The 26,131-nt window shown below is 35.8% G+C and overlaps 1 protein-coding gene across 1 annotated transcript in view; it reads left to right on the forward strand.

Moving 5' to 3' along the window:
- The window catches only part of LOC143691573 (solute carrier organic anion transporter family member 1B3-like), a 52,867-nt gene extending 29,748 nt beyond the window's left edge, over positions 1-23,119 (forward strand). Inside the window, exons 8-14 of the mRNA XM_077170245.1 lie at positions 805-969; positions 2,557-2,749; positions 5,057-5,222; positions 7,326-7,510; positions 14,690-14,754; positions 17,807-17,924; positions 19,650-23,119. Of these exons, the coding sequence (XP_077026360.1) occupies positions 805-969; positions 2,557-2,749; positions 5,057-5,222; positions 7,326-7,510; positions 14,690-14,754; positions 17,807-17,924; positions 19,650-19,860 (1,103 nt within the window). The 3' untranslated portion in view covers positions 19,861-23,119. The remainder of the gene's footprint in view (positions 1-804; positions 970-2,556; positions 2,750-5,056; positions 5,223-7,325; positions 7,511-14,689; positions 14,755-17,806; positions 17,925-19,649) is intronic.
- Positions 23,120-26,131: the final 3,012 nt, after the last annotated feature.

Consider the following 26,131-nt stretch of genomic DNA (forward strand, 5'->3'; position numbering starts at 1 on the left):
TTCTAGTAATTCCTTCCAGTCTTAGCTCCTATTACAGCTGGCTGACCTGGTGATCTCAGACCCAAATTACATCATATTTGCCATGGACAGAGGTTATGCATTTTTTACACATCTGTTTGTGGCCATAGATTGTTTTACTATTACTGTAGTAATGTCACTTGAGACACATCATTCTCCCCTGTCTTTCTTTCTTACATCTTAAGTCAGGTGATTTATAATGCTGCCAGATTAACAGAGACAGTATTCTATAGTGGAAAAGCTATATATTAGAAAATAAGAGATAGAAGTTCTGCTACTAAATTCATCATTAATATCTTTGAAACTTCATATTCTTATTTCTGTGAGTTTTAGATTATGCTATCTTTAAGGTAAATTTCTACCTAATTATATTATTAGGTAATATGCTATTATTTTATATTATTACTTTTATTTAACACTGTCTTATTCATTATTGTTTCTCTAGCAACAGTGCTATTGTAGTCACTACCTGATACCCAATGGAAAACCAAACTGTGTGACAGAGTGACAAGAATAACCAACTATGAAAGGAATAAATTGAAAAATAGTATGGATGAATGATCCCATTTTAGGATAAAATAAACTAAATAAACATTAACTTACATATGGAAAAAAATTAAAGGAATATATAAAAAACTGTTGACAAGATTAGAGGATAATCTCACTCTGTTACATATTTATGAATTTCAAATCGTATGCCATTTGTATTATATTTGTAAAATTAAGATATTAATATGTACTTAAGACACAGCATAATACTTTCTTTATTTTCATAAATTCTTATAGGTTTTTTCCAGTCTTTGAAAACCATCCTTACCAACACTCTATATGTTATGTACTTATTTTTGACATTGTTACACATAAGCAGCTTTATTGGTTCTTTTACTTATATCTTCAAATATGTGGAACAGCAGTTTGGTCGGTCAATATCTGAAGCTAACTTTTTGCTTGGTAAGATATATTGTTTATGTGTTTGTTTGAAGAGCAATGTGCTACCAAGTAGTTGGGTTCCAAGCAACTGACAGTCTCATTTTGTTGTGAAGGAAACTTTATATTTTAATAAACAATTTATATTCATGCTTTTGCAAACCATACCAAGTCTGTTAATCCTGTGATATTCTTATTGTTCTACATTTGAAGTCGCATCTCATATTGTATGGCAGATAGCTTCCTGAAGGAAAAGTTGTATCTGAATGGGCATGGTATCCGCATAATTAGTTCTTATAATTTAGTGCTCAGAACCTGAGACAAATATAGCTGTAATGTAATTATTCTCCCTTAATTTACAGAAATTGAAATCAAGACTCAACTACTTACAAAAATTGGACACTGATGTTTCCAAAAGGAGCATCAATTAAAACGCATTACCAAAATTTGCACAATTCAAAATAAATACTTTAGAGAGGTTTTATTCTATGATATCTATTTCCAGTAGGTACTGAGATCTGATTATTGAGGAGAGGTTTTCTTATATCTTTTCCGACCCCCCTCTCCTGTTCCCACTATAAGATTGTTAAGAGACATTTACTGGCCAGTATGGTAATCAGTATATTGTAGAAACTCAAATATTTGGTGAGTTGTACTAAATTTATTAAGTGGCATGTGACTGTCATACATAAACAATAGGAAATCAATAATATGAAAAAAAAAGCATTGATCAGACTTCTATATGATCACCCTGTTGATCTTAAGAGAAAAGTTAAAACCACAAAGGTTAAGTTTTGACTCCCAAGAAGCTTCTCATCTGATTTTTTTTCGTCAGCGGTACCTTCATCTTTAATAATTCTTGCAGGACAGCGAAATGGAAAAGTTAAGAGAGCCCAATCTTTTTTTTAGCACTTTATATAGGCCTGTTTATCATCTCAGGGTACATGTTTGTTTAGGTAAAGAAGGAAGAGAAATTAATTCAAATATTCAGTTCTGAAGTTCTGGATAAATTTCAAGTGAGGTTCTAGAAGGTTGGAACTCTTTTTTTTTTTTTTTTTTTTTTTTTTAAAGGAAAGACAGAGAGAGAAGGAAGGAAGGATAGAAGGAAGGAAGGAAGGGAAACATTTTCTTGTTTTATTGTATTCTGTTTCTCCGTTTTTGTTACATGGGCTGGGGCCGGGAATCGAACCGAGGTCCTCCGGCATAGCAGGCAAGCACTTTGCCCGCTGAGCCACCGCGGCCCGCCCCAGAAGGTTGGAACTCTTCATTTTAAAGAGATGGAAGGAATTTAGATGATAGAATGAAAGTTCCAGGTACAGGAAAATGATTTATTTGTTCTTATTCTTGTTGCTTTCCAGGGGAAAAAAACAAAAACAAAAATACTCTAAGTCACTTCCTTTGCTTTTTCGTGAGAACAAATCCTCGATATTGACAGGAAGGAATTATTTTTGTCTCTCCCATTTCATATACTGGCCCACCCCATCCTCTCTATTCTGGCCTGCCATCCCCCAAGAGAAGAAATACTAAGATCAGATGAATTTGGGTCATACATAAAGTCACATCAGGGAAAAACATTGACATTATTACATTTTTCCCTTCTTTTATTTCTAGGAATTATAGCCCTACCTATACTTGCAATTGGGATATTTACAGGAGGATATATCATTAAAAAATTCAAACTTTCCTTGCTTGGAAGTGCCAAATTAGGCTTTTATTCCATGGTGATCGGCTCCCTATTGCAACTGTCAGATTTTGCGATGATTTGTGAAAAATCAGTTGCTGGCCTAACTTTGACCTATGACGGGTTTGTATAAATCACTTATCAAATGCATGATGGGTAAACTATTTGAACAAAAGCCTATGTAAAGAAAACAGGGCAGATAGCAATTTTAACTAAACTGTCTTTTCATTGGGAGAAAGTTCAACTTACAAATTCTTGAAACAACCATTTCTTAAAACTTCAAAAAGCCCTCCTATCATTCTCTCTTCAAAGAAAAGCAGCATAGGTAGCAATGATGATAGCTATCATTTGCGGGGTGCTTACAATGAGTAGTGAGTACTTTTACACCAATTTATAAACATGGCACGTAAGGCTCAAAGAAGTACACAGAGGTACCCGGGTTGCAATGTGAAGAGTCTGACCCAAAGATGGAGTGTTTGACTCTAAAGCCTTGCATCTTAACCACTACAATCTTGGATGGATCTCAAGAGTAATATAAATGACATTCTCCATCAGTGAATGAATAGCCTTACTCTATAGTTCATTTTGGTACTTAATATTCTCATTTAAAAAACCACTTTACATTGTACTGAATTCTCCCTTTCTGTAAGCTAATACTATTTCTTAAGGTATTGTTTTCATTAGAAGTAGGATCATTATATATCCTATATATAATTGTATATTAGAGCTAGAAAACCTCTACTTTTCTATTAACACATAATATGAAGTATTCCTAGTACTATGGTCTCTATCTCAAATCAAAGACAAAATTCCTGTGTAGACTTCTCCTCTCCTACTTACATAGCCAACAATTTAAGCATAGGGAGGTTCACATTCAAAGATCCTCAGATCACAGTTCAATAACCATGCTCACTAGTGCTGCTTATTGTTAACTCTGCCCTTTCAAACTGGCTTCTGTGGGGTGTCAACTGAACGTGTCCAGTCTTCCCATATTTTCTTACCTAAACACTATCCTGTTCTTGAACGCTTGCCATGCTAGTCTTCAATGATCCTCCTAATCCTGACTGTTGGTGGCCATCCCTGTTCACCACCACTCACTCTAGTAAATCAAAACACAGAGGACCTAGAACACTGAAATTTAGAGGTTAAAGAATCTTAAATATCATGCATCCCATCTCTCTCTTATATCCTCTTCCTTCATTAGTTAAGACTCAGAGGAACTGCGACTTGTTTGAAGTCACATATGACTCCAAACAGATCCTACATCCTACTATTTGTTCCAGGGGCTCCCTGCTCCCTGATGGTCAACCAGGCTTTCACCTAAAGTCAGTTCCCGAAAAACAAGTAGAGTAACTGTACCATCAATTCAAAAGAAGATGGTAAGAGTTCTATGGGATGTTTTACTTTTTAAGAATGTGAAGATCTCCTGAGACTAGAAAGTTTGAGAACTGCTGAATAGATTTGCTTCCCAAAGAACTCTAGGATGTTGATATTATTATCTATGACTTATAAATGAGGAAACTAATTTTTGAAAGAATAGTCATATTTTTTAGGAAGCAATGAAACTAATGAACACAGCCTGTCTGATTGCCATGTCTGGACTGAATTCTCAGTTGTGCTGCTTAACTACTTATAATAGCATGTTTTCAAGTGTTGTTAGCTGTTAGATGCTTTTGTAGTAAGATTACTGATAATATCTGAGTTTATGAGTTGGCTTCTTTTTTTATTTTTTTTTACTTTTTCTCTTTTCCCTTACTTGTTCATTCAAAGGTAACTTATCAATTCCCAATTATGACAAACATTTCTTCCAAAAGTGAAATGTTTTTCAAATCTTTCAAATGAGACCTGTTTTGTAATTTACCCATGTTATAAAATTACAATCTATAACCATGTTATAAAATAAATTATAAGTCTATTGCAGTTTCACTGAAAAATATATGGAGATTTTCTAATCATTCTCAATTTATTCTATTAATCTTGATTTTTCAAATTTGATCTTTAGGGGCTCTGTTAAATGATTTTCTTATGTAGTTAAAAATAAGTTATACAACATTCAGAGATTTACAGGAATTTACAGTGACCTGGGAGGAAATTCAATCTAATGTCATTACCTTGCTGAAGAGAAACTAGGTCCCAGAGAAATGAAGTGACTTACCTAATGCGAAATTTCTTGGTAGAACCACAAAGACCTCTTTTCTAAGTTTTACTATCCATTTTGGTTTCTCTTTTAAATTATACTTTTCCTAGATGATATATTACATCTTGGTAAAAATGGAGAATGGAAACAGTTAAGAATTTTTTTTTTTTAACTTGACAATTTTGGCTCATCACTTACCAAATTTCTCTGATTAAAGGGCAAACCTTTTCCTTATTTCTCTCCTTCTGTGCCTCTCTCCTCTCTCTCAATATACATCTATCATATATTTGCAGAAATAATCCAGTGGAATCTCACATAAATGTACCACTTTCGTATTGCAACTCAGACTGCAATTGTGATGAAAGTCAATGGGAACCAATCTGTGGAGACAATGGAATAACTTATATATCACCTTGTTTAGCAGGATGCAAATCTTTGAGTGGCAATAAAAAGTCTACAGTGAGTATTATTTTTTTACTTTCTCTTCTCTCCTGAATCAAAATCACAGATTTGATCTAACAATTATTTTTTTAAAAATTTCTGTAACTAGACTCTCCAGTGAAAAAGATAAAGTTGTCTGTCATTATCATGGCTGTGATGTTGTATAAACAAAGCCATATATTAAATCCTGCTTAAGACACAAGGTTTTTCTGCTGCTTAGATTCGAATATAAGATTACCCCACATCCCCCCCTACCCCCCAAGAATGTAAAAATCTCACCTTTTAAAATCTGAGTGCATTTAAGGTCTCTAGGAAGTACTTCATTTGACTAAAGAAATGGATTTCCACTAAATTTTTGGCAGTATTTTAGCTTGCAAAAGTTAAGATGAAGTCCTCAGTCAACTCTTTAACATAACCTGCCCTTCCAGGATAAATTTTATTTAAAAATATATTTTAAATCTGATTACTACTCTTCTGACATTTCAAGAAATTAAACATAGTATTATGTTCAATTCTTATTCCAAAGTTTTGATTTCTCTGAAGCGGGCACTTACCCCACCCAAGATAACTTAGTACCCTGCTTACCTCTTGTCAACACCATCCTAGAAATGCCATTTCCGTATTCACACAAAACATTTTCTTCCATGTAAACTATGAATTCTCCCCAATTCTTTGAAATACTCTCAGTTTGGGGGGATCAGGTATGGTATCTGCCAATCCTGCTTCAATCCACCCAACCTAACAAAGTTGCTTAACCATTTCCTTGGCTCCTTTCCTATCAACATTAGCGATATAATCAGCTACGATCATTGCCCTGTACCATACCTTTCCATCTTCAACTTTCAAACTTTTTCTATTTTTCCCTTGGCCATTGCCAAGTGTAGTACTGAAGACCACTGAGAAATTTGAAGAATAAAATATCCTAGATTCTTTGAAGCTTAGTCACAACTTTAATAAATTTGCACAAATATAGCCCCAAAGACTGTATGCAAAAGTCCACATTCTTCATGACACATTCATGGCCCTAGGACCTTCCACTGAGAGTGCGCCAGGAATCCATGATCCCACTTTGCCCACTAGTGAATGGCTGAAGTAGACCTGACTTTAGAATTCTAAGGAATCTCCATCTACCATCTTGATACTGACAATAACTATACCATTTGGGGTTCACTAGGGATTTCTTTTACCAAATCCTTACTGATAAATCATTCCTTCAAACCACTCAAAATAATGTCTCTTGCACCTAACTTTAGTTTTAGAGGCCAATATGCTTGCTCCAGAAGGAAATCCCATTTTGTTCCTATTGAAACACTGAAGATTGGTAAAGTCAGACAAAAGTGGATTCAAATTCTTCTCTAATTCCTCCTTCAATAGTTAGTCTTTAGCACTAAGAGTTTTAAGATGAATTCTTTTGAACCTTACTTTAGCTTAGACTCAGAACAGAATTTGTAAAAGCCACTATTGGCATCAATCACCTGCCTGATTACATCTCTAAAACATTTTTTTTCCTACTTTTCCCCTTTCTCTACTGTCATCAGTAGCTAGGGCATCCTGATGCTTTAAACCTCTCTAATAAGATCATCCAATCATCTATGTTGAAGTTCTTCAATGTGTTTGACCACCAATATAGAATTTCACCAATACTACCTGGCTCCATTTCCCCTAGACTCTGTCCCATTCCATGGGCAGCTCTAGATCTAAGTTTGGGGCCCTCCCAAACTGCCCTGTTTTCTGGATTTCCTTGGTTATCCCTCCCTGGTCAAAGTCTCTGACATTTAGTAGTGATTGTTAAAGAGCATTAATAGGTGTGTTAGAGAAAGTAAAAGTAATAGTTCATGTTAGAGAGAAAATTTATATGCAGAGCTTCAAATACAAATTTCTTAAATCCTTTCCTAATTTAAAAATTTGAATAAATTAAATGTTAATAGTGAATAACATTTCCTTGCTTGTCTAGAAAGGATTTCAGGAAACCATTTTACTCCTTCAACTATTAAGCAATTGAATTTTTATTATAATTACTTTAGTTTGAATAAATGAGACCTAAAAGTATTTATAGCCCAGTTGTATTTATTCTGTTACATTCTGTGTGTATTCTGTTATATTCCAAAAACTCTTTTTTAGGTGTTTCATAACTGTAAGTGTGTGGAAGTAACTGGTTCGCAAAACAGAAATAACTCAGCCCGTTTTGGTGAATGTCCAAGAAGTGATCATTGTACAACAAAATTTAACATTTTCCTCACACTTCAAGCCCTGCAGTCTTTTGCCTTTGCAATAGGAAGCGTCTCAAACATGATGTTAGTTTTTAAGTAAGTATGACTTTTTAAAACCGTGTTCTTATGTATTACGCTATAAACACATCTAACAACGTACACATTTTTCATAATATATTGGAACTCAAATGTATATTTTATAACAATTTGTTTTTCCAAGAATTTATTGTTTTAGGATTATTGTGATACTTGAATACCATAATTGATAGTAATTATTCTTTCATAAAAAAATCTAGATTCCATTTTTTTCTCCACTTAATAAGAATTTTGAGGAGCAGGCTGGTTGACATTTGCCTCAATCATCAAAGAACCTCTGTATGTTTCAAAAAGAACCTTTAACTTTGCAATGCCCTCCCTCCTGGTAGGTTTGCCGGGATGAATCATATTGACTTCATTGGAAAAGAACACTTGGGAACCAGACTGTGAAATATAAACTTCACTCTATAATGATATTCCAAAGCTTTAATTTACCTTCAAAATGGTTTTGACCTAGTACTCTCTTATAGTGCCGTAGGAGAAAAGAGAAAAACATATGAGCAGAATTCATTTTTCTCTTTACTCCTTAGACAAATATTATGACAAAGTGCTATGCTAAATGAAGAATATTTTGTGGTGAACAAAACGGGCATTATACCTGTTGTCCACACAGCTTGGAGGATGACAGGAAAAACTGTCATGAGATAAATTAGCTTAAAAATGTACGTATAATTGCAAAATGGAATTAGTACTCATAAGGGGAAAAAAAAGAATGCTGTTAAAGGGAATAAAAAAGGGAGAGCTAATGGAGTACTGAGCTGAGGGGTTGGAAGGGGGAAGGCTTAGAGGGTACTTCTCAAAAGAAATGACATTAACCTAAAGACCTAGGGAACAGATTCAAATTTCCAAAATAAATGGCTTTTAGTAAGAGGGTCCAGGCCCCAGTGCCTTGAGGGAGGAAAGGGTTAGTGTGGTTGAGAAAAAACAAGAAGGCCTTTGGCAGGAACAGGCTGGGTGAGAGGAGTGTGGCACAAGAAAAGATTGGAAAATTAGGAAAGGAGCAGATGATACAAGCCATAGTGGCCAAGTTGATCAATGAATCACTTCAACCTGAGAACATGTAAAGGCTGGCATGTGGCTCTAAGAAACACAGGTGCATAAGTATAGTGACCTGGCTTAACAGCTAAAACCTGGGTAAACACAAGTTCACTGACAGCCAACAGCATGATATGGAGGAAAAGAAAAGCAAATGTGCTGTTAACTTTTGTTAAAATGAATATAGACCTCAAGGATCTTGCCTACAGTTGTTTTAAGTCTATTCTGACTCCAAATTTTGTCAAAATTTTTATCCTAATTTATTCCACAAGAGCTCCACCTTAATATAAAGTGCTGTCTATTACAAAAGCAAAGCCTTCCCTATCAGCCAAAGTACAGATTCACTAAATTACAGGAAATCATCTCAAAACTCCATACTAGCTTCCCTCTTAACAAGTTTTAACTTCCTGGTTAAAATTGTTCATGAGGAGAAAGGATTTTAGAAGTCTGTGCTCCATCATGGATGACAGCTACATTTTATTGTACTAAGAAAGTGGTTAAGATCAACCTTACCACTCCTTTAAAAAAATGTGTTGGGGTGGGCCGCGGTGGCTCAGCGGGCAAAGTGCTTGCCTGCTATGCCGGAGGACCTCGGTTCGATTCCCGGCCCCAGCCCATGTAACAAAAACGGAGAAACAGAATACAATAAAACAAGAAAATGTTTAAAAAAAAAAAAAAAAAAAAAAAAAAAAAATGTGTTGATCCCTCATACCATTTGCCTATATTGAAAGAAAACATTTGTGAGGCAGACTGTACAACAAAATATAAACTTCAGTCTACTAATGATTTTCAGCACTGAAACCATAAGGCTACTGCTAAAAATAAATAGACTGAGCAAGGGTGATGCTATTTACTCATTCTCTACATATTCATTATGAATGTCAGGTGCAATTCTAGGCACTGAAGCTATGACTGAACGAAAGTGATCAGAGACCTGCTTTCATTAGCTGATATCCCAGAGCAGGTGGGGGAGTGAATGGTATAGGGGGAGAAACAAGACGCAAATAAGCAAGTTAAAATGTAAAATACGGGTAGGGTTCAACAGGAAGAAAAGTAAATCAGGATAAGAAAACAGAAAAAAAGAGGTAAGAGATACTAGTTCAGATACTATATATTGGAAGTTATTTGACGGAAGTTTAAGGGCACAAGTAATGTCAATATGGGGAGAGAAAAGCACAACCCTGGCAAGGCAGCAGCGAAGATAAAGGTCCTAAGGTGTTGCACGCCTGACACAGAGAATGTCAGAGGAGTGTGGGAAGAGAAAAGAGGCAAAAAGAATTGGGAGACAGGTGGCATGGCCCAGAGCATGAAGTTCTGTGGGTCAAGGTAAAGACTTAAGTTTGTTCTAAGTTTAAGAGGCCAGCAGGGAGGCTTGAACATTAGAAATATACAGATGACTTTCTTAATTAGAGGATCTCCCTGATTGCTGTGCAAATGTTTTGGGAAGGCAAGAATGAAATTAGGGAAAACAGGAAGCTGGGCTAGTGGTTCACATGAGGGAGACTTGAACTTGATTTAGGATGGTGATGGTAGAGAAACCGGGAAATGCTCTAGTGCTTAATTTTTCTTTCTTTTTTCCTTAAGGCAGAGCCAAAGGATTTGCTAGTGAATTAAATGTGGCATGTAAGAGAGAATTTGAAGCTGCTCCAAGGCTCTGGGGGCATGGCAGTTCTATTGAATGAAGATGACTAGGGAAGAATAGGTTGAAGGAAGTAGAGAAGCAAAAATTTGTTCTATTCCTGTATGTCTGAAATACTTATTAGATATCCAGCAATAATGTCCCAAACACACCCTGCCATTCAGGAGAAACACTGGATAGTGATAGGAGCGAAGAATAAAGACTCCTGGAAGTAGTTAAAAAGCAAGACTTAGAACTCATTCCTGAGATTGTGATCAGACAGACCCGTGTTCGTATTGCTTCTGCTACTTCCTAGCAATGTGACTATTCATTCAAAAATCAGTTTCTGCATTTTTAAGTCATAGATAATAATGTCAAGCTCATAGGGCTTTGGGAGGTAGCAAAATTATTTAGGCTGTGTAGGTACAACAGCACAGAGGCAGTTAAATGAGTATTGGTAGTGGTGCAAAGGTGTGGAAATTATTTTCTGATTGTTTCCATTTCCTCTGCTAAATAAAAGGGAAGGTAAATAGCTGAGAGTGAGGAGGAAGAAAAGAAAGAGGCTTGAGGTAAAATCAACAAATATGAAATAGTAGTCTTGAAGACTGGGAGAGAAAACCAGCTGGAAAAACCAATAAGTAAAATCTAATAGCATTGTACAAGAGTCTCACTATCAGGTTGGTACTTGGGTATTTAAAATGAGTCCATTCTGTGTTTGAATGGTTTTCTCCAGCCTATTCAACAATTTGGGTGTTGGTGCAGAAAAGGCTGAGGGTCAGATGAAAGCGCTTTTGCTGTCTAGTACAAAAGAGAATGAGATGGAAAAGGAAGTCTAGAATATGTGCAAAGGAGTGATTATGATGAGAGCTAATGGGCTTTAAGTTTGCTGTGTGAGGAAGAAAGTAAAGACTAGGTGTAGAAATGGCCCGTGAAAAGGTGAATGAAGTCAAGGGCCTGAAGACTACTGGGGGGGCTGAGGCATTGTTGCAGTTGTTGGATGAGAGGGAGTGCACTTAAGATAGGAGGTGGCTTGCAAGAGTAGGATGCTTACAACCAAGAATTAAGAAGGTATTCCTTGGGTGCACGAGTGGTTCAGTGGTAGAATGCTTGCCTCCCATGCGGGAGACCTGGGTTCGGTTCCTGGACCATGCACCCCCCGCCCCGCCAAAAAAAAGGAAAGTATTCCTTGATTGCTATGAGGTGGGAGTGGTGGGTTAGGGGCGGGAAATAAGACCACTGGAGTGAATTGGTTGAGGACCCGGGAGGCCAGAGCCCTGGGTGGATGGTCTACAAGAATGTTAAAATAGCCAGGAATAGTTTTGGACACAGTGACAGAGAGCCCCGCACTAGAACTGTCAAGACCACGGGAGTGACGAGAGTGTTTAACTAACTGCAACTAGGAAGTTGGGGAATTGTACATTACGATGGTGCTCTTTCAGGAGAGCTAGAGGCCTCGAGTGAGGAGGGACTCATCTGGAAGCAGTGTAGACAAAAAAAGAAAAATTGTAAGCAAGAAAGCTTCAGGCCGTGATACCCAGGCTGTGGGAGGAGAACAGCCTTCCCCTGAAAAAACTGCACGGGAAGACTCATCATGGGCGGCCAGGCTTTGTTTAGAACAAGAAACAAAGACTGCGAAGGGACTGTGAAGAATTTAGGATCTGAGACTTTTTCTGGTAACAGAATATGAGTTCCAGGAGGCCCAAGGAAGGGTTTGAGTAGCACAGAAGGAGTAGTTGGCTGGGTCACATTAAGGGATGCTGTAAACCACGTGGGGGTCAGAGCCCTGGTTCCCAGAGGTGATCTGGAAATCTTGTGTCGCGGCTGCTGACAGAGGGATGTGGGGCCTAAGGTAAGCTCATAACTAACAAAATGTTCATTCTTAAATTGCCCAAAGGAGGAGAGAACCTTTAGAATTTTTTTTTCTTAATTTAAATTTTAATGATTTGGATCCGCTAGGAAATGAATTTGAGTTTTTTTTTTTTCAACCTCTTGTAAATAAGAAGACAAGCATTCTCTACCTATGCTATTTATTGGCAGGGTTTTATCAGGCCTAACTAATAATCCCCTCAAGAAGCAGTAGGTCCTGATGGCTGTCATTTAGAGAGAACTTAGCATTAATTAAATTTAAAATCGTTGTATTTAGAAGACATTCTTCTATTATTAAAAGAAAATAATACACTTAACTCCGTGGGGTGCTTTTTGTGGTGAATTCCTCCAGAGAAGTCCATCAAAATACATTTTATCAATATCAAATGAGAGGTAAGAGTCAAAATGCAGTGATAAATATTTTGCTAATGGTGTGCATGCGTGCGTGTGTGTGTGCGCGTGTTTGCGTGACCAGGTGGGGGTGCAGGATGTGAGTCGGTGTGGTTTGGTGTGAGTGTGCATGCATTTGAGTGTGTACATTTCAGCATTACAAGTGATTGTATGTGCCTGTTAGTGTATATGTGCATCACTCGATCACACAAATCTGTCATTGCCACTGACTGTTGTCTAAGACTTCAGGCAGATTTCAAGCCCCTTTGCAAGAAAATATTAGCCCTATCTGCAAGTCTCCCCAGTTCTCCTGCATGCTACCTCTCTCCCTTGGTGAAAATACAAGTTGACATCAAATATTGACTTTTGTCTCCTGTGTGTTTGGTATCTAAACCAAAAATTCATGCTTTAAAAATCAACAACAGTGAATAACTGCACATCAGGCTCTTCTCAGAAAATTCAACTAAAGAAGAACCACAGTCTCTCTCTCTTCCCAAAGGCCCCCTTGAGAAAGCTGATATCTGAGAGAGAAAGCCAGATGGGCAAGTTAACTTTCCCCTCCTGATTTCCTCATGCCACCCTGCTTACAGAAGAAACCATCTCTTTTAATAACATCAGTTTACCTATCTACAGGCATGACTTCACTGCCCACAGCTCAGCTAGTTTTCTGCCCTCTGCAAAAGCATTGCCAAAACAGTTTCAATGTATTTTCTCTTTTAATATATAAATGTGCTATACTTAATTTTATTATGCTATGTTTAATTTTTGCCAAGTTTAACTTTACAAGCTTTCTAAAATATTTTTGGAAAAGATTCTAAATATATATTCTGCTGAAATTATGATACCCCATGTCTACATCTGCATTGCCTACCACTGTGGCAACATTTCTAAAGTTAAATTACATTTGAGGTGTTTTTAGTAAATCTATTCTAACTCCTAATGATCTCCATTTTTTTTTCAAAGTACCACAAGCCATCTACTTAACGATGTAGAATGTTGCCTAAGAATGATAAGAAGATTAATAATTTGTGGCTTACAGAGTTTCTTCTCTTTTTCTTTCGAAAAATGGAATTGTTTATCAAACATTGGACTTGTTAAATACGGTAGTCCTGCTCTCACATCTACATTTAGTACAAGCACTCTAAACCTCAATTTTCTTTGCATATAATGGTGTCTTAAGTAAGCAATTCAGGAGAAGAGCTACCAAGTATTGAGTTTCTACTATAGACCAGTAATTTTGCACATGCTAGGTAATTGTATTTGATTCTCCCAACATTTGAGATAGACATTATAATCCCCAACTAGCAGATAAGGAAACTGAGACCAAGAGAGGTTAAATCACTTAACTAATTTACTTATTTGATATGAAACATCATTTATCTCTATTCTCAAGAATAAGAATTAGTAAAGCATCTCATAGGAGGCACTTAAAAAATATTTGCTAAATAATTTAAGACCACTAAATTGGGTCTCTGGACTAAAACAGTCACCCAAGCAGTTTAAGAGGAAATAAGGTTTTTATATCTGTTAACTTAATATTTCACCAAAAGTGGGACTTTTGAATCTCAGACACCTGGCCCCACAACCCCCTGTCAAATAATTTCATTTCACTTGGTATGTATTTGGTTATCACAAGGATGGTAATGTCGCAAGGTTCACTGGACACAGAAAAGTGGAATTGTGGAAATAACTTTCTAAATGTAAAAGTAAGTGAATTTCTAAGAGAGGATACTAAGATCTCTCTAGCTTTAAGACACTCACTCAGCTAGAATACAGATCGTTTTTTTGACCTTCCTGGTTGAATTATGCAACCCATGAGTCATATTGGTAAAGTTTTCTGTTAACATCAATGACAGAAATAAGATGGTGAAAAGAACTCTGCTAAGGTCACAGAAGACGTAAATCAGCATCTTCTCAATCCACAGGGACTGTGTCAGCTGACGAGACCACATGCGATCTTAACAGGCAAAACAGACTCTGTTCCAACCACTATCTCACAGGGATTCCTAAATGATAAAATGTGGAAATTTTAGTTAAAAATGTCTTAAAGTCATTAACACAGTGAATAAATAAGGGAATAATAATAATTGCTATCACTCAGGTGTTTGCCTTTTTTTAGAACAACTGAAAAAACTTTAAATGATGTCTGCTCTTTGAGAATTCTATTTGAGTTTTAATCATGAAAAACTCTACTGAGAGATGTTTTAATATTGAACTCAGGTTAGTATTTTAGAGATGTTTAATGCTTCCTTGCCTTTATTTTATTACAGAAATGTTCCGCCTGAGCTGAAATCACTTGCAGTGGGTTTCCATTCACTGACCATACGATCACTAGGTATGATAAATTTATAGACCATAAATTCATGTTAGAAGTACTCTTGTCAAAGCTCAAAGACTGAATATAATTAATTTCCTACTATGAAAAGTAAAAGTGAAAATCATTTTTACTTTGTAATAAATGAAAAATAATAAAAGACAGGAAAATTGATAGACCTAAAAGAGAATTTGATCACTGATTTAACTTAAAGTTAATCTGTCAAGACCAAGGAAGAACTATATTTGTATTACTCTCTTTCTAACACAAAGAGTGTGCTCTCTAAAGTTTTTCTACTTTTAGATGAACTCACTTTGATGCTGAGGGAGGCCATTTGGTCAGGCCAAGAGTGTGCAAAATAACAGAAAATGACAAACTGTCCCCACCTCCCACTGCCTAGCTCTCCAAAGTTGGAGTAGCTAACCATTATCAGGAGACAAAAATGTAAAAGGAAAGGAAAACAGACTCCTCTATCCATCTTGGATTAAAGGAATGTTCTGAGCAAAATAAGCCTCAGGAAAATTGTGCTTTTTGTAGGGCTGAAGATTCCAGAGGTTAAAGGTCTATTTCTAAGTATTCAAATGAGGTGATTTAGGAAATTATCCTTTCTCTCTTGTTGCCATTTACCATGTTTACCGCAGATTCCTGTTGATGTCAGCAATTTAATAACTTCTAATTCAACCCCTTTATGAGAGACGTAGGAAAAAGTGTGTGCTTGTTCCTGAGAAGTAGAAAAAGGACACATTCATCTAGTGATTGGGGCAGAGGAGTGATTATGGTGAGGAACAAATGCTGATGGCAGAAGGAAAGAGAAGTGGGAGGAATCAACCCTGGGACCCTTGAAAGTAAAAGAAAACAGCATAACTGGGTGGCCAAATTACAAAAGAGACATTGTCTAAGAAGGGTATTTAGGAAGAAGGCCACAGATCCTCCAAGATAAACAAAGGCAATATAAAGGAAATGGAAATAGAGTAGAAGACGGAGGTTCTACAAGCTTCCATTACCATCCTCTACCCAGAGTTCTCTTCTGTGCTTCTCTAGCCTCACAGCTTCTGGCCACCCTACCTCTGGAGCCAATAAAGACACCTCACTTCTAGAGTCCTAGGCCGCAGAAGCCGGCAGAGGAAAATAGAAATTTTGCCATTTTAATTGGAAAAAATTCTAATTTGATGTGACTAATAAATGGCACAATGAAACCTAACTGCTAATACAGAGTAACAAACTTCGAATTAGCCAATGGTCATCTTGAATACAATATATACATAAATTGTAGAAGGCCATAGAGTGTATTAAACTGAAAAAGGTATTTGGTTAGTAGGTTATTAGAAGTTTTAAAATTCCGGTATGATTAAGGCCAATTTTGTTACATAAATTATTTAATGCATTAAGTTGGGTCAAAATGGTTTGGCATTATATGAGAGAATAAATTGTTGGCATATATTTTTCATTTTTCAAAGGGTGCTTGTAAGTTGTAGAAACTTGCCAATTTCTCACGCAGTGCCTAAGTACCAGTTTTCCTTGGGTACATTGATCTCACATGCCAGTCCCTTGTCATTTGAAGATTTCTCAGAAATTTGAGAGACTGATTAAAAGTAAATGGAGTCAGTAAAACTTTGAAATATGGACCACTAATTACTTTTTTCTGTAACAGAATAAAATTTGAAAATCATTCATCAAAATAACAAAATTTGAAAACCTTTCATCAAAATATCAACTATCTGAGGGATAGATCTCTAGTAGCATTTTCACCCAGATTTTGTTCAAATTACTTATTACTTATAAGAGTCAATCTTGAAATTTATTAAAATAGCAGTAAAAGCAAATGGGCACCTCTGCTATATGACAACTGTATGTTCCCTAAAAGCCTTGCATTCTACAAAATTATGTCAAAATAGAAATTAGGATAGAGACAGACCAATGAAAAACTATGAAACAGTGAAGAGAACAGATATAGAAACAAAATGTAGCACCACAGACCCTAAGTTTGACAGCCTAGGCCACTTAAGGAGATATTAAAATGCAAACAATCAATAGAGAGATGATGGGTTGTAAACTCTAATGACACTAAAATGAAAGTGGGACTATGAGTCAAAAGGAAGTGCAACCTGGCAGGAGCTTGGCACTCTGCAATATTGGGCCTGTTCTCTATGGGGGGAATCCATAATGCAACCACTGACTTTTTAATCTTAAAATTGAGCTGAAAACAAACAATAAACAAACACACACACACACAAAACTGCCTGCCTTTATAGCAATTGAGCTCAGAGATTTTCCTATACTTGTGAAGTTATAATTTTACTCCTAATATTCCAGCTCTCCTTCCTTAAGAAAAATGACATAAGAACCAACATAACTTCTGTGTTTTATTGATAACATCTCCTTTTTACCAGTCAGGCATAAGGTACTTAATATTATAGAAGAACAGAATGTATGGACATTTAATGTTCCTCCTTGCCTATGTATATTGGGCTGTATGAAGGGGGCAGGAGTAGATAAAAAGATGTCTATGACATGGCTATAAGGTTTGAACATTCAAGGTTCCTAAAAACCATGATTCTTGAGTAGACGTAAGCCATGAAAATGGGAGAGCCCTCCAAATTTTCAGCTTTTACTTAATCCACAACTTCATCATTTTTATCTTGACTGTTCCATTCTCCCCAACTTTACTGGGTCAAGTGTCTGCTATCTAATTGACTAACAATCAAATATAATTGAGTTATTTAGTAATAAAAATGTTAACACGAAACAAATTGCACTTGAGCAGCATCTTGTAAAGAGAATTAATAGTTAATTAAAAACTGTTCCCAAGTTAACTCTAAAGCTATTTCCCTTAGCTTTATTTTTAACTTAGAAAATAAAGATGTATGACCAATGAATCAACCTTTAGTATAAGAGATACTGCATTTCAAATAAAAATTCATTGGTCCGTGAAACTTATACCTAGATAACAGTTCGTGATGAATTTCTGGAAAACAAAATTAACTTACTTAGTAAATATAGCCATGTGAAATATCACTCTGTTAACTTTTAAAACATGATCTTTGGATTGACATCTCTTTGTATCATGTTGCAGGAGGAGTTCTAGCTCCAGTATATTTTGGGGCCCTGATTGATAGAGTATGTATGAAATGGTCCATCAACAGCTGTGGGAAGAAAGGGGCTTGCAGGATATATAATTCCATATTATTTGGGTAAGTTGGTATGAATATAATTCATTTATTGATTTTATTTTCCTTTGACTGTAATGATTCTTAAAGAATGAGATGGCATTTTCAGTGCAATGTTCATAAAAATAGGCACCATCTAATGAGCACTTACTTTCTGTTCAGTATTGTGTCAAACAATCTGGTATCTCATTTTACTATTCATAGAAACTGTAGAGATGGATATTTTCCCCCTTTTCCCTAAGGGGAAAAGAAACTAAGATTCAAGGAGAATGCATTCCTGGCCCAAACTCATATAGGTAATAACAAAAAGAGCTGGGAGTTGTACTCAAATTTTCTTTGTTTCCAAAAACTCTTCTCATTTTAAAAAAACTAAATTCAATGCCTGCTGGCTTCTTTAGAAAGACAAAGTGGCCAGCTGGGGCTCTAGTCATAAGTCTATTGATGGGGAGAAATATTCTGCAAATAGTGTGAGGTCAATTATATGACCATCTGGAAAATAAAACAATTTCAATACCTTATGTCTCAAGTAAAAGTTAATTGCAAATTAATCAAATATATTCATTTAAAAAAGGAAACTACAAAGTATTAGCAGAAGTAGAATTTCTTTTAGTTACTTAGGAAACAGGAAATATGTCTATATTTAACCCAATCTCCCAAAACCATAATTAGAAAAAAAGGTGATAATAATAATATTTGAAAGCTATTCACCGTAAGAGTTTTCTTAAGCAAATTTGCAACTGATATCACAAATGGCCAATGTCCCAAATATATGAGTTGCGCAACTCATTTTGCAAAAATAAATTGCAAATTAAAATTATACTAAGATGCATTCTACCAGATTTTTAACAATCAAAAATGCCAATCACACACTGTAGTGGAAAAATCACATACCTCTGAGTCAGCAACAGTCCTCCCGGAATTGACCCTACATATATACTCCCAAATGAGTATACATATATACTCAATACTCGCATTGTATTGAGGCTTTGTTTGGAATGGCAAACTATTGGAAACAACCTAATTGTCCATCAATAAGGAGCCAATTAGATAAATAATGGTACACTCAAGCAAATTAATACTCTGAAATCTTCTTTTAAAAAAAGAAAGAAACAGTTTATTTACTAATATGGAAACATTACCACATGAAGAAAAGGAGAAGGAAGAATATATATGGAATATGCTATCATGTATTTCAAAGTAGGGGAAACCTCCTAGTTCAAGATAGATCCCTGGATGAAAATTACTGAAAAGACGTCTCCTTCCTCTTGCAGTTTTTTCTACTGACCTCTGGCTTCCAGCTTCCTTCCTGGAGCTTTCTTTTCATAAAGTCTCCAGCACCGTGGATTAAGCCCCACCTATATTCATTGGGTCGCACCTTAACTAGAGGTCCCGATTTATAATGTGTTCACTCCCACAGGAAAGTGAATAAGATTAAGAACAAGACTAAATTAGGGTACATAAATCAACCTGCTGCATGTCCCAAAGAGAAGCATCACTTTTACATCTGCCTTCACACTTTTTTTTTTTTTTTTTTTTGGCACATGTAGGCAATGGGAACCGAACCAGGTTTTCGGCTTGGCAGGCGAGAACTCTGCCTGCTGAGCCACTGTGGTCCGTCCTGCCTTCCTACATTTCTGTATACTTTCAAACATTTTTCTTTTGTAATGTCTTCTGTATACTAAAAAGAACGACATTGAAAATTGTTTCACACAATTTAAAATAAAAATCTATCTTTTTTTCTATTCACAGATATACTTTTTTGGGTTTGAGGATAGGTTTAAGAGTCCCAGCACTTGTTTTATATGCTATATTCATTTTTGTCATGAAGAAGAAATATGAAAATAAAGATATGAAGGCACCAGAAAATGAAGGAAAAGTTCTGGATGAAGCAACCTTGGAACCCTTAAATTATAGACATATTGAACCTTCTGCTGGAGCAGACAGTGAATTATGTACTTAAAAGGAGAAGAAAAGCAAAACTCTTCTGCTGATGTATTTCCAACTAACGATGAGTTGATTTAAGAGAATGTTATTTTTAAGCAGAGGTTCCTGGTCCTTTCACTGAGAATTCCCACACTCTTTTACTAATGATGACACAGTGAATAAGTCTGTGAATTTATCATGAAACAAACTATAAATAAAAAAGAATGGGGATCTTATTGCTTTGGTATGGCTACATTTGTAATTAAAATCAGAATATGCAATACCTACTAATTTAAAGTGAGAGGTAATTGTTACCTCAATGAAACCAATGGATAGAAATTGGGGAGAGGTGGAAAGGAGGAGAGAAAACAGCCTAAGTGAGAAGGAAAATCGAGTATCTTTTTTAATCCAATTTGAACCATGTGACTCAAGACAGAAGTTTAGCCAGAGGGAAGAGTATGCTGTCAGGACTTCTGTCATTTGTATATTAAATCATATTTTTCATGAACTTTATTAATATATCATTTAAAACTGTGTTTGGCTAGCAATGCTGGATGCTTCTTCCTAGCTCCCACTGTAATACTGGTAAAGGAACAAAACCAGTTGAAAATTTGCAAACTAAGGTCGTCAAATTATAGAATATGTTAAGTTGCTATTGGCTGTGGAGATAGATGAAGTAAACACAGACTCTGACTTTTGAGAAAACAAAGCCCATTTAAAAGATGTGCCTTCGTTCTCTGTCTGCTCTCTAGGAAAAGTAAAATCTTCACCAGATAATTTTTCAACTATCACTCTGTTGTGTGGGTTTTGTTTTTTTTTTTTGTAATTTCATTTTTCTGTACCTCTGCACTCTCCCTGATACCAATTCTCTCAAAATAGTAGGACAGAACTAGTATAAATAAGGACAAATATTTGAATACTGTATTTGCTAGAGGCGGCAGTCTCTATAGTCAACTCTGGAGATTCTCAATTGGTTAAAGCAATTTTTAATTTAATTTTTTGGTATTAGAATCACTCATGAAACTTTTTAAAAAATAAATACAACCGTAGGCCACACTCCAGAGATTCTGATTCGACACATCTGTTATGGAGCCTGAACATTTCCCTTGAAACAATATTCCATTTATGATGTGAAGAGCTCTTGAAACAGATACAGAAAAGCAAGCCACAGGATAAAAAGTATATGTGAGGGTAGCAAACTCACACAACACGAATGCTTTCCAGAGGCTGGGAATTGGCCTGGAAGTTACATATATTGACCTGTCTCAAGTCATAGAACTAAGAAAAAATTCACTAGTCATCCAAGTAGAAATTGGGAGAAACCACCCACATGCTAGGTTGGTACATAACAAGTCTAATAGGGTCTTATGTCATTAAAAAGCAGATAATAAGAAAAAATTATGGAGGTATTTTTTTTAAACACTGCTAAGAAAATAAAGTCAACACTTTGAAGATTTAATTATCCAACAATTTTTATTACGTGCCAACTTAATAAAACTCTCAGGCCACGTGGAATACATGGGAAGAATAAAAACATGACTTTATCTTATCGGTTTTACATACTAAATAAAGGAGACAGAATTTAACAAAATTAAATTATAAAATGTCATGAAGCAATAAAATGTTTTGTTGACATTTGTGAATATATGATATATGCAGTAAAAGAAAAAGGAGCATTAAAAAATACACTCAGATTATTTGATCTACAGCAGAATCCAAAAATCCAGACCAAAAGTTAACACTTAATCCAATGGCATTTATTAGGCAGGAATATAAATCCTAGGGAATAAAAAAGATAAATTCAACAGAGAAATGAATAAGGTGAGGAAAATTTGTAATAGAGAAAAATAATGCAAAAATATAACTAAAATGTGCGTTGGATAAGGGTAAAAGAAAACAATGGCCAAAAAATCAAATCAGTGATGAATAAGTTACATCCGAAAATGTAGGAGAGAAGGACAAAAACGGAAATAATGAAAGAAGGTAGATAATGTAGTTGAGAAACAATTCACAACCTAAGAAATTCAGTGTTTTTGAGGAAAAAAATCAAAACTGAAAAAGAAAAATCCATCAGAAGACATAAAGGGAGAAATCTTTCTTTCGATAAAGACTTGAGTATGTAAGGTGAAGTACCATTATTCTGTCTGCACCCTCCCAACCATTTCATGCAATGGGGCCTTTGATTATACATGATATTTTTACCTTGTGAAAAGTTCTAATTAACACCTGCTCAGCATTCAGATCTGAACTCAATTGCCATTCCTTCAACTCCTATGACTTCTTTGCTGGTTAAAGTCATCCAATTGTATTTGTAGCAGTATGGCATCTATCGAAATTGTAATATTCCTTGTGTTGATGATTATTTAATAACTCTGAGTCTCCCTCATTAGCGGTAAGCTCCAGGAAGGTAGGAATTAAATTCATTTTTACCCACCTATTTTTATTCCCAGCATCTAGCTTGGTGCCTGACACACAGCAGGTGCTTTTAAAATTATTTTTGAATGAATGAATGAAATAGAGGAACCCCCAAAACGAGTCATATAAATGTGAATCTTATAAATAACTGACAACAACACGCAAAAATAAAAATAGCTACATTAAGGTTATAAGATTGTGTTTCAGTTGTTTTGAAGTATTTTGAGATTGAAATTCAAAACAATCTCATCAATTTCCATATTTCAAAAGTTAAGGGATGTTATTTGGGGTTTTGCTAAATCTACAGATGAAGTGGGAGAGAACTGACATTCTTTCAATATTAAGTCTTTCAATCAATAACTTGATCTTGGTATTGAATTTCTCTGAATAATGTTTTGTGCTTGAGAGGTAGAGCGAAATCTTGAACATGTGTTATAAGATTTATTCCTAGGATTTCAGTTTTTTGATGCTACATTAAATGATATGCCTTGCCAAATATCATTTTTAATTGTTACTGTGTAAGAAAAAACTACATTTGATTTTCTGTATTTCCCTTGTAGCCACCGAACTTGCTAAATTTACTTATTAATTTTGATAGTTTATCTATAGAAACTTTAAAATTTCCTACATAATTTTTCTTTTTCCTCCTTACAAATTTTAGTGTTTTTTCTTCCTCTATTTCTCTGACTGGGACATCTATATAATGTTGAATAAATGGCGTTCTCTCCTCAATCCTGACATCAGGAGCAAGGTTTTATTGTTTTCCATTTAACTATGATAACTGCTGTGTTAAAAAAAAAAAAAAAAGCTTGTGTCCTGAATCTTATCACATGGAATTTGTTGTGATCTTTTTCTTATTCTAAATAAATATTCACTTTTAAAAATCATTTTGTATTTATAATTTTGATTTTTTATTTCTTAAGGAGCCCTCTGCCCACATTTTATAAACCTCAGACCTCCTCAAAACCTCGCCCCATGCCTGCTGGTGCAGATGCTCAGCGCTGCATCAGGCATCCAGGCGTCACTGTCTTCCCCTTGGTTATGCTCTGTGTGTCTTTCACTCTATGCGTGTTGCCTCTTGGTTGCAGAACCGCTACTGCTCCTTTAGGCTTGGTATCCGCAGTCCAGGAACAAAGAAGGAGAAGGACCAAAATGCCTTCTCAGAAGGCTTTGCCTTTTTTATTTGGGAAGGAGATCCTTTCCCATTTTAGCAGGCCAGTCCCAGTATGTCATTGGCTAAGTAACAGCTGTAACTGTGGCCAGCATCAAGAGACAGTCTTATATTTGCTTTAATATTCCCTCCAAAAAGGAATAGATTTTTAGATTTCCTTCTGTCAATCTGTAGTCATCATTTCCCACCAAGACCTGAAGTGGAAACTTAAATAAAAAATTCTGGTTACTTAGTGACTCAGCACATATGCATAGTGTCTGAATTTATCTTGTGCTTTTATTTACTGTTCTGTAATTTTTTTTGGCTTGTATTTATTCTCTAATTAAATGACACCTGCTTGAATTCTACTGTCTACAACTTACTTAGGGCACTGAATTGAATAGTGTCCCCTTAAAATTCATATCCATCTAGAACCTCAGAATGTGACCTTATTTGGAAGTAGGGTCTTTCCAGATATAATTGGTTAAGTTGAGGTCATACCGGATTAGGGTGAGCCCTAAATTCAATGACTGTTATCCTTATAAGAAGGTCATGTGAAGACAGAAAGAGACTAATAGGGATTAAGTCCACAGCAAGACAGAGGTTGAGATTGAGTCACCTGTTGTCATGGTCGGGGACATGTGTCAACTTCCAAGTTGTGGTACCTGTTTATCTGGTTGGGCAAGTGCTGGCCTGTCTGTTGCAATGAGGACATTTCATAGAATTAGATCATGATCACGTCATCTGCATCCACAGCTAATTCCATTTGTAATCAGCCAAAGGGGAGTGTCTTCTACAATGAGTGATGCTTAATCTAATCAAGGGGAGCCTTTTCAGGATTCAGAGGAGACAGGTTCCATTCCTGCTTTGGCTGGTGAGACTCTCCTGTGGAGTTTGTCCAGACCCTCCATTGGAGTCATCAGCTTCACAGCCTGCCCTGTGGATTTTGGACTCTGCGTTCCCACGGTCACGTGAGACACTTTTATAAATTTTGTATTTGCAAGTGTTCCCTGTTGATTCTGTTTCTCTAGAGAACCCTAACTAATACACCTGTCTACAAGCCAAGTAATGCCAAAAATCTCTGGCAACCACCAAAAGCTGGAAGGACTACCAGAAGACAAGGAAGGATTCTCCCGTCGAGCCTTCTGAGAGTGCACGGCCCTGCTGACACGTTGATGTCAGACTTCTAGCCTCTAGAACTATGAGAAAATAAATTTCTGTTTTAGTCCACACCAATGCAGTAGCCCTAGGAAATAATACATTTAGTTATCATCTTCTCACATATTTACACACATATGTTCTAAAACTAAGTATAGAAATGACAAAAGCAATTGTTCAATAAAGACTTGTTGGAGACCCTCAACAACTCTTATAAACTGAAGAATCTTTCTCTTCTCTCAAATGCATAATTTTTTTCTTTCATTATCATGTTTTTTTTTTCATTATTGTTGCTTTTACTTATTTGTTATTCTTAGTGAAATGGTTCTTTTCAATCATGTCTTACATGCACGTGGCAAAAAATAAAATTAGAGTTCAATGGGAAGTAAGATGAAAGAAAAAATTATTGCTCTTTGCCCCACTCCACTTCCATGACTAATCCAGTGCCCCAGAGGCTACCACTTTAAGTGGTTCTACTTTTTGTTCTTGTAGTAGTGACCTGTATTGCTAAATAATATTTTATATTATTATAACTTAATTTATCCAGTTAAAATATATTTAACTCTATACTATAAAATATGGAATAGTTTTCCCCTCTTCTTCCTTTTACATATCTTCTATCAAGTTTTTGATGTTATTTTTAAGTTCTTATTTTTTTAAGTTTCTATAAATATTGGTAGCATTTAGAATTATAAATAGTATATTAAACCATTATATCTAATTCCATTTACTTTAGACTTCCCACAATATTAGATATGAAAATTAATTACCTTAGACTTCATGCTATCCATTAGTCTCCTATTTCTCTTCTCCACTCCTGTCTGCTATTCTATTACCTCTAACTTGACATAGGAAGTTCAAAAGCTCAGAATAAGAACTGACCTCTTAGACTCAAACAGCAGAAGGAATGAAGGACCCCCAAGCACTCCAAGTTTCACTTTCTCTGTCCTGCTCTCCTAATCCAACTGAAGTAATTGGAGAACCCTATATACTCAGAATAAATTTCCATCTTGCCTATGAAAGGATAAGAGTGAACCTAAGGCACTGGGTCCAAAATCATGTCTCTCTGGGCTTTCTACACTCCATTTGGGAGATCAAGGGGGTGAATTGTGCATGGAGTAAGACTCAGCTACCTCTGATCACCTTAAACCCATCAACAGGGGGTCAAAAAGGACCCTTAGGTACTCAAGTAAGATTCAGCTTCTCCAGTGGGTTTCCATGACAAAGGATCCACAATCTCTCCTTATTTGACATCCACAATCTCACCAACACTCTCTGTAAGGACTAATCTCATTATCTTGTTCCTGTTTAAAATCATTCACCTAAAAAGCCCTGAATTCTAGGTGATACTTATTCCCCTTCTAATTTCCCTAAGTCTAATTTCCACACATCTCATTCTGTGATTTTTCTCTCAGGTTCCCTCAGTTCTTGAAATCTATCCACTTGTTCTCCGAAACTCACAGTCTATCATCACCAAAACTTTCTGGATCCTCAAGCTCACAAGTGAATATTCTCCAACATTTCATCCTAATCAAAATCTGGATTTCTCCTGAAGACACTGCTTTCTCTGAAAACATCTCATGTG

The sequence above is a fragment of the Tamandua tetradactyla genome, chromosome 7 (genome assembly GCF_023851605.1).
Source record: "Tamandua tetradactyla isolate mTamTet1 chromosome 7, mTamTet1.pri, whole genome shotgun sequence".
Classification (NCBI taxonomy): Eukaryota; Metazoa; Chordata; class Mammalia; order Pilosa; family Myrmecophagidae; genus Tamandua; species Tamandua tetradactyla.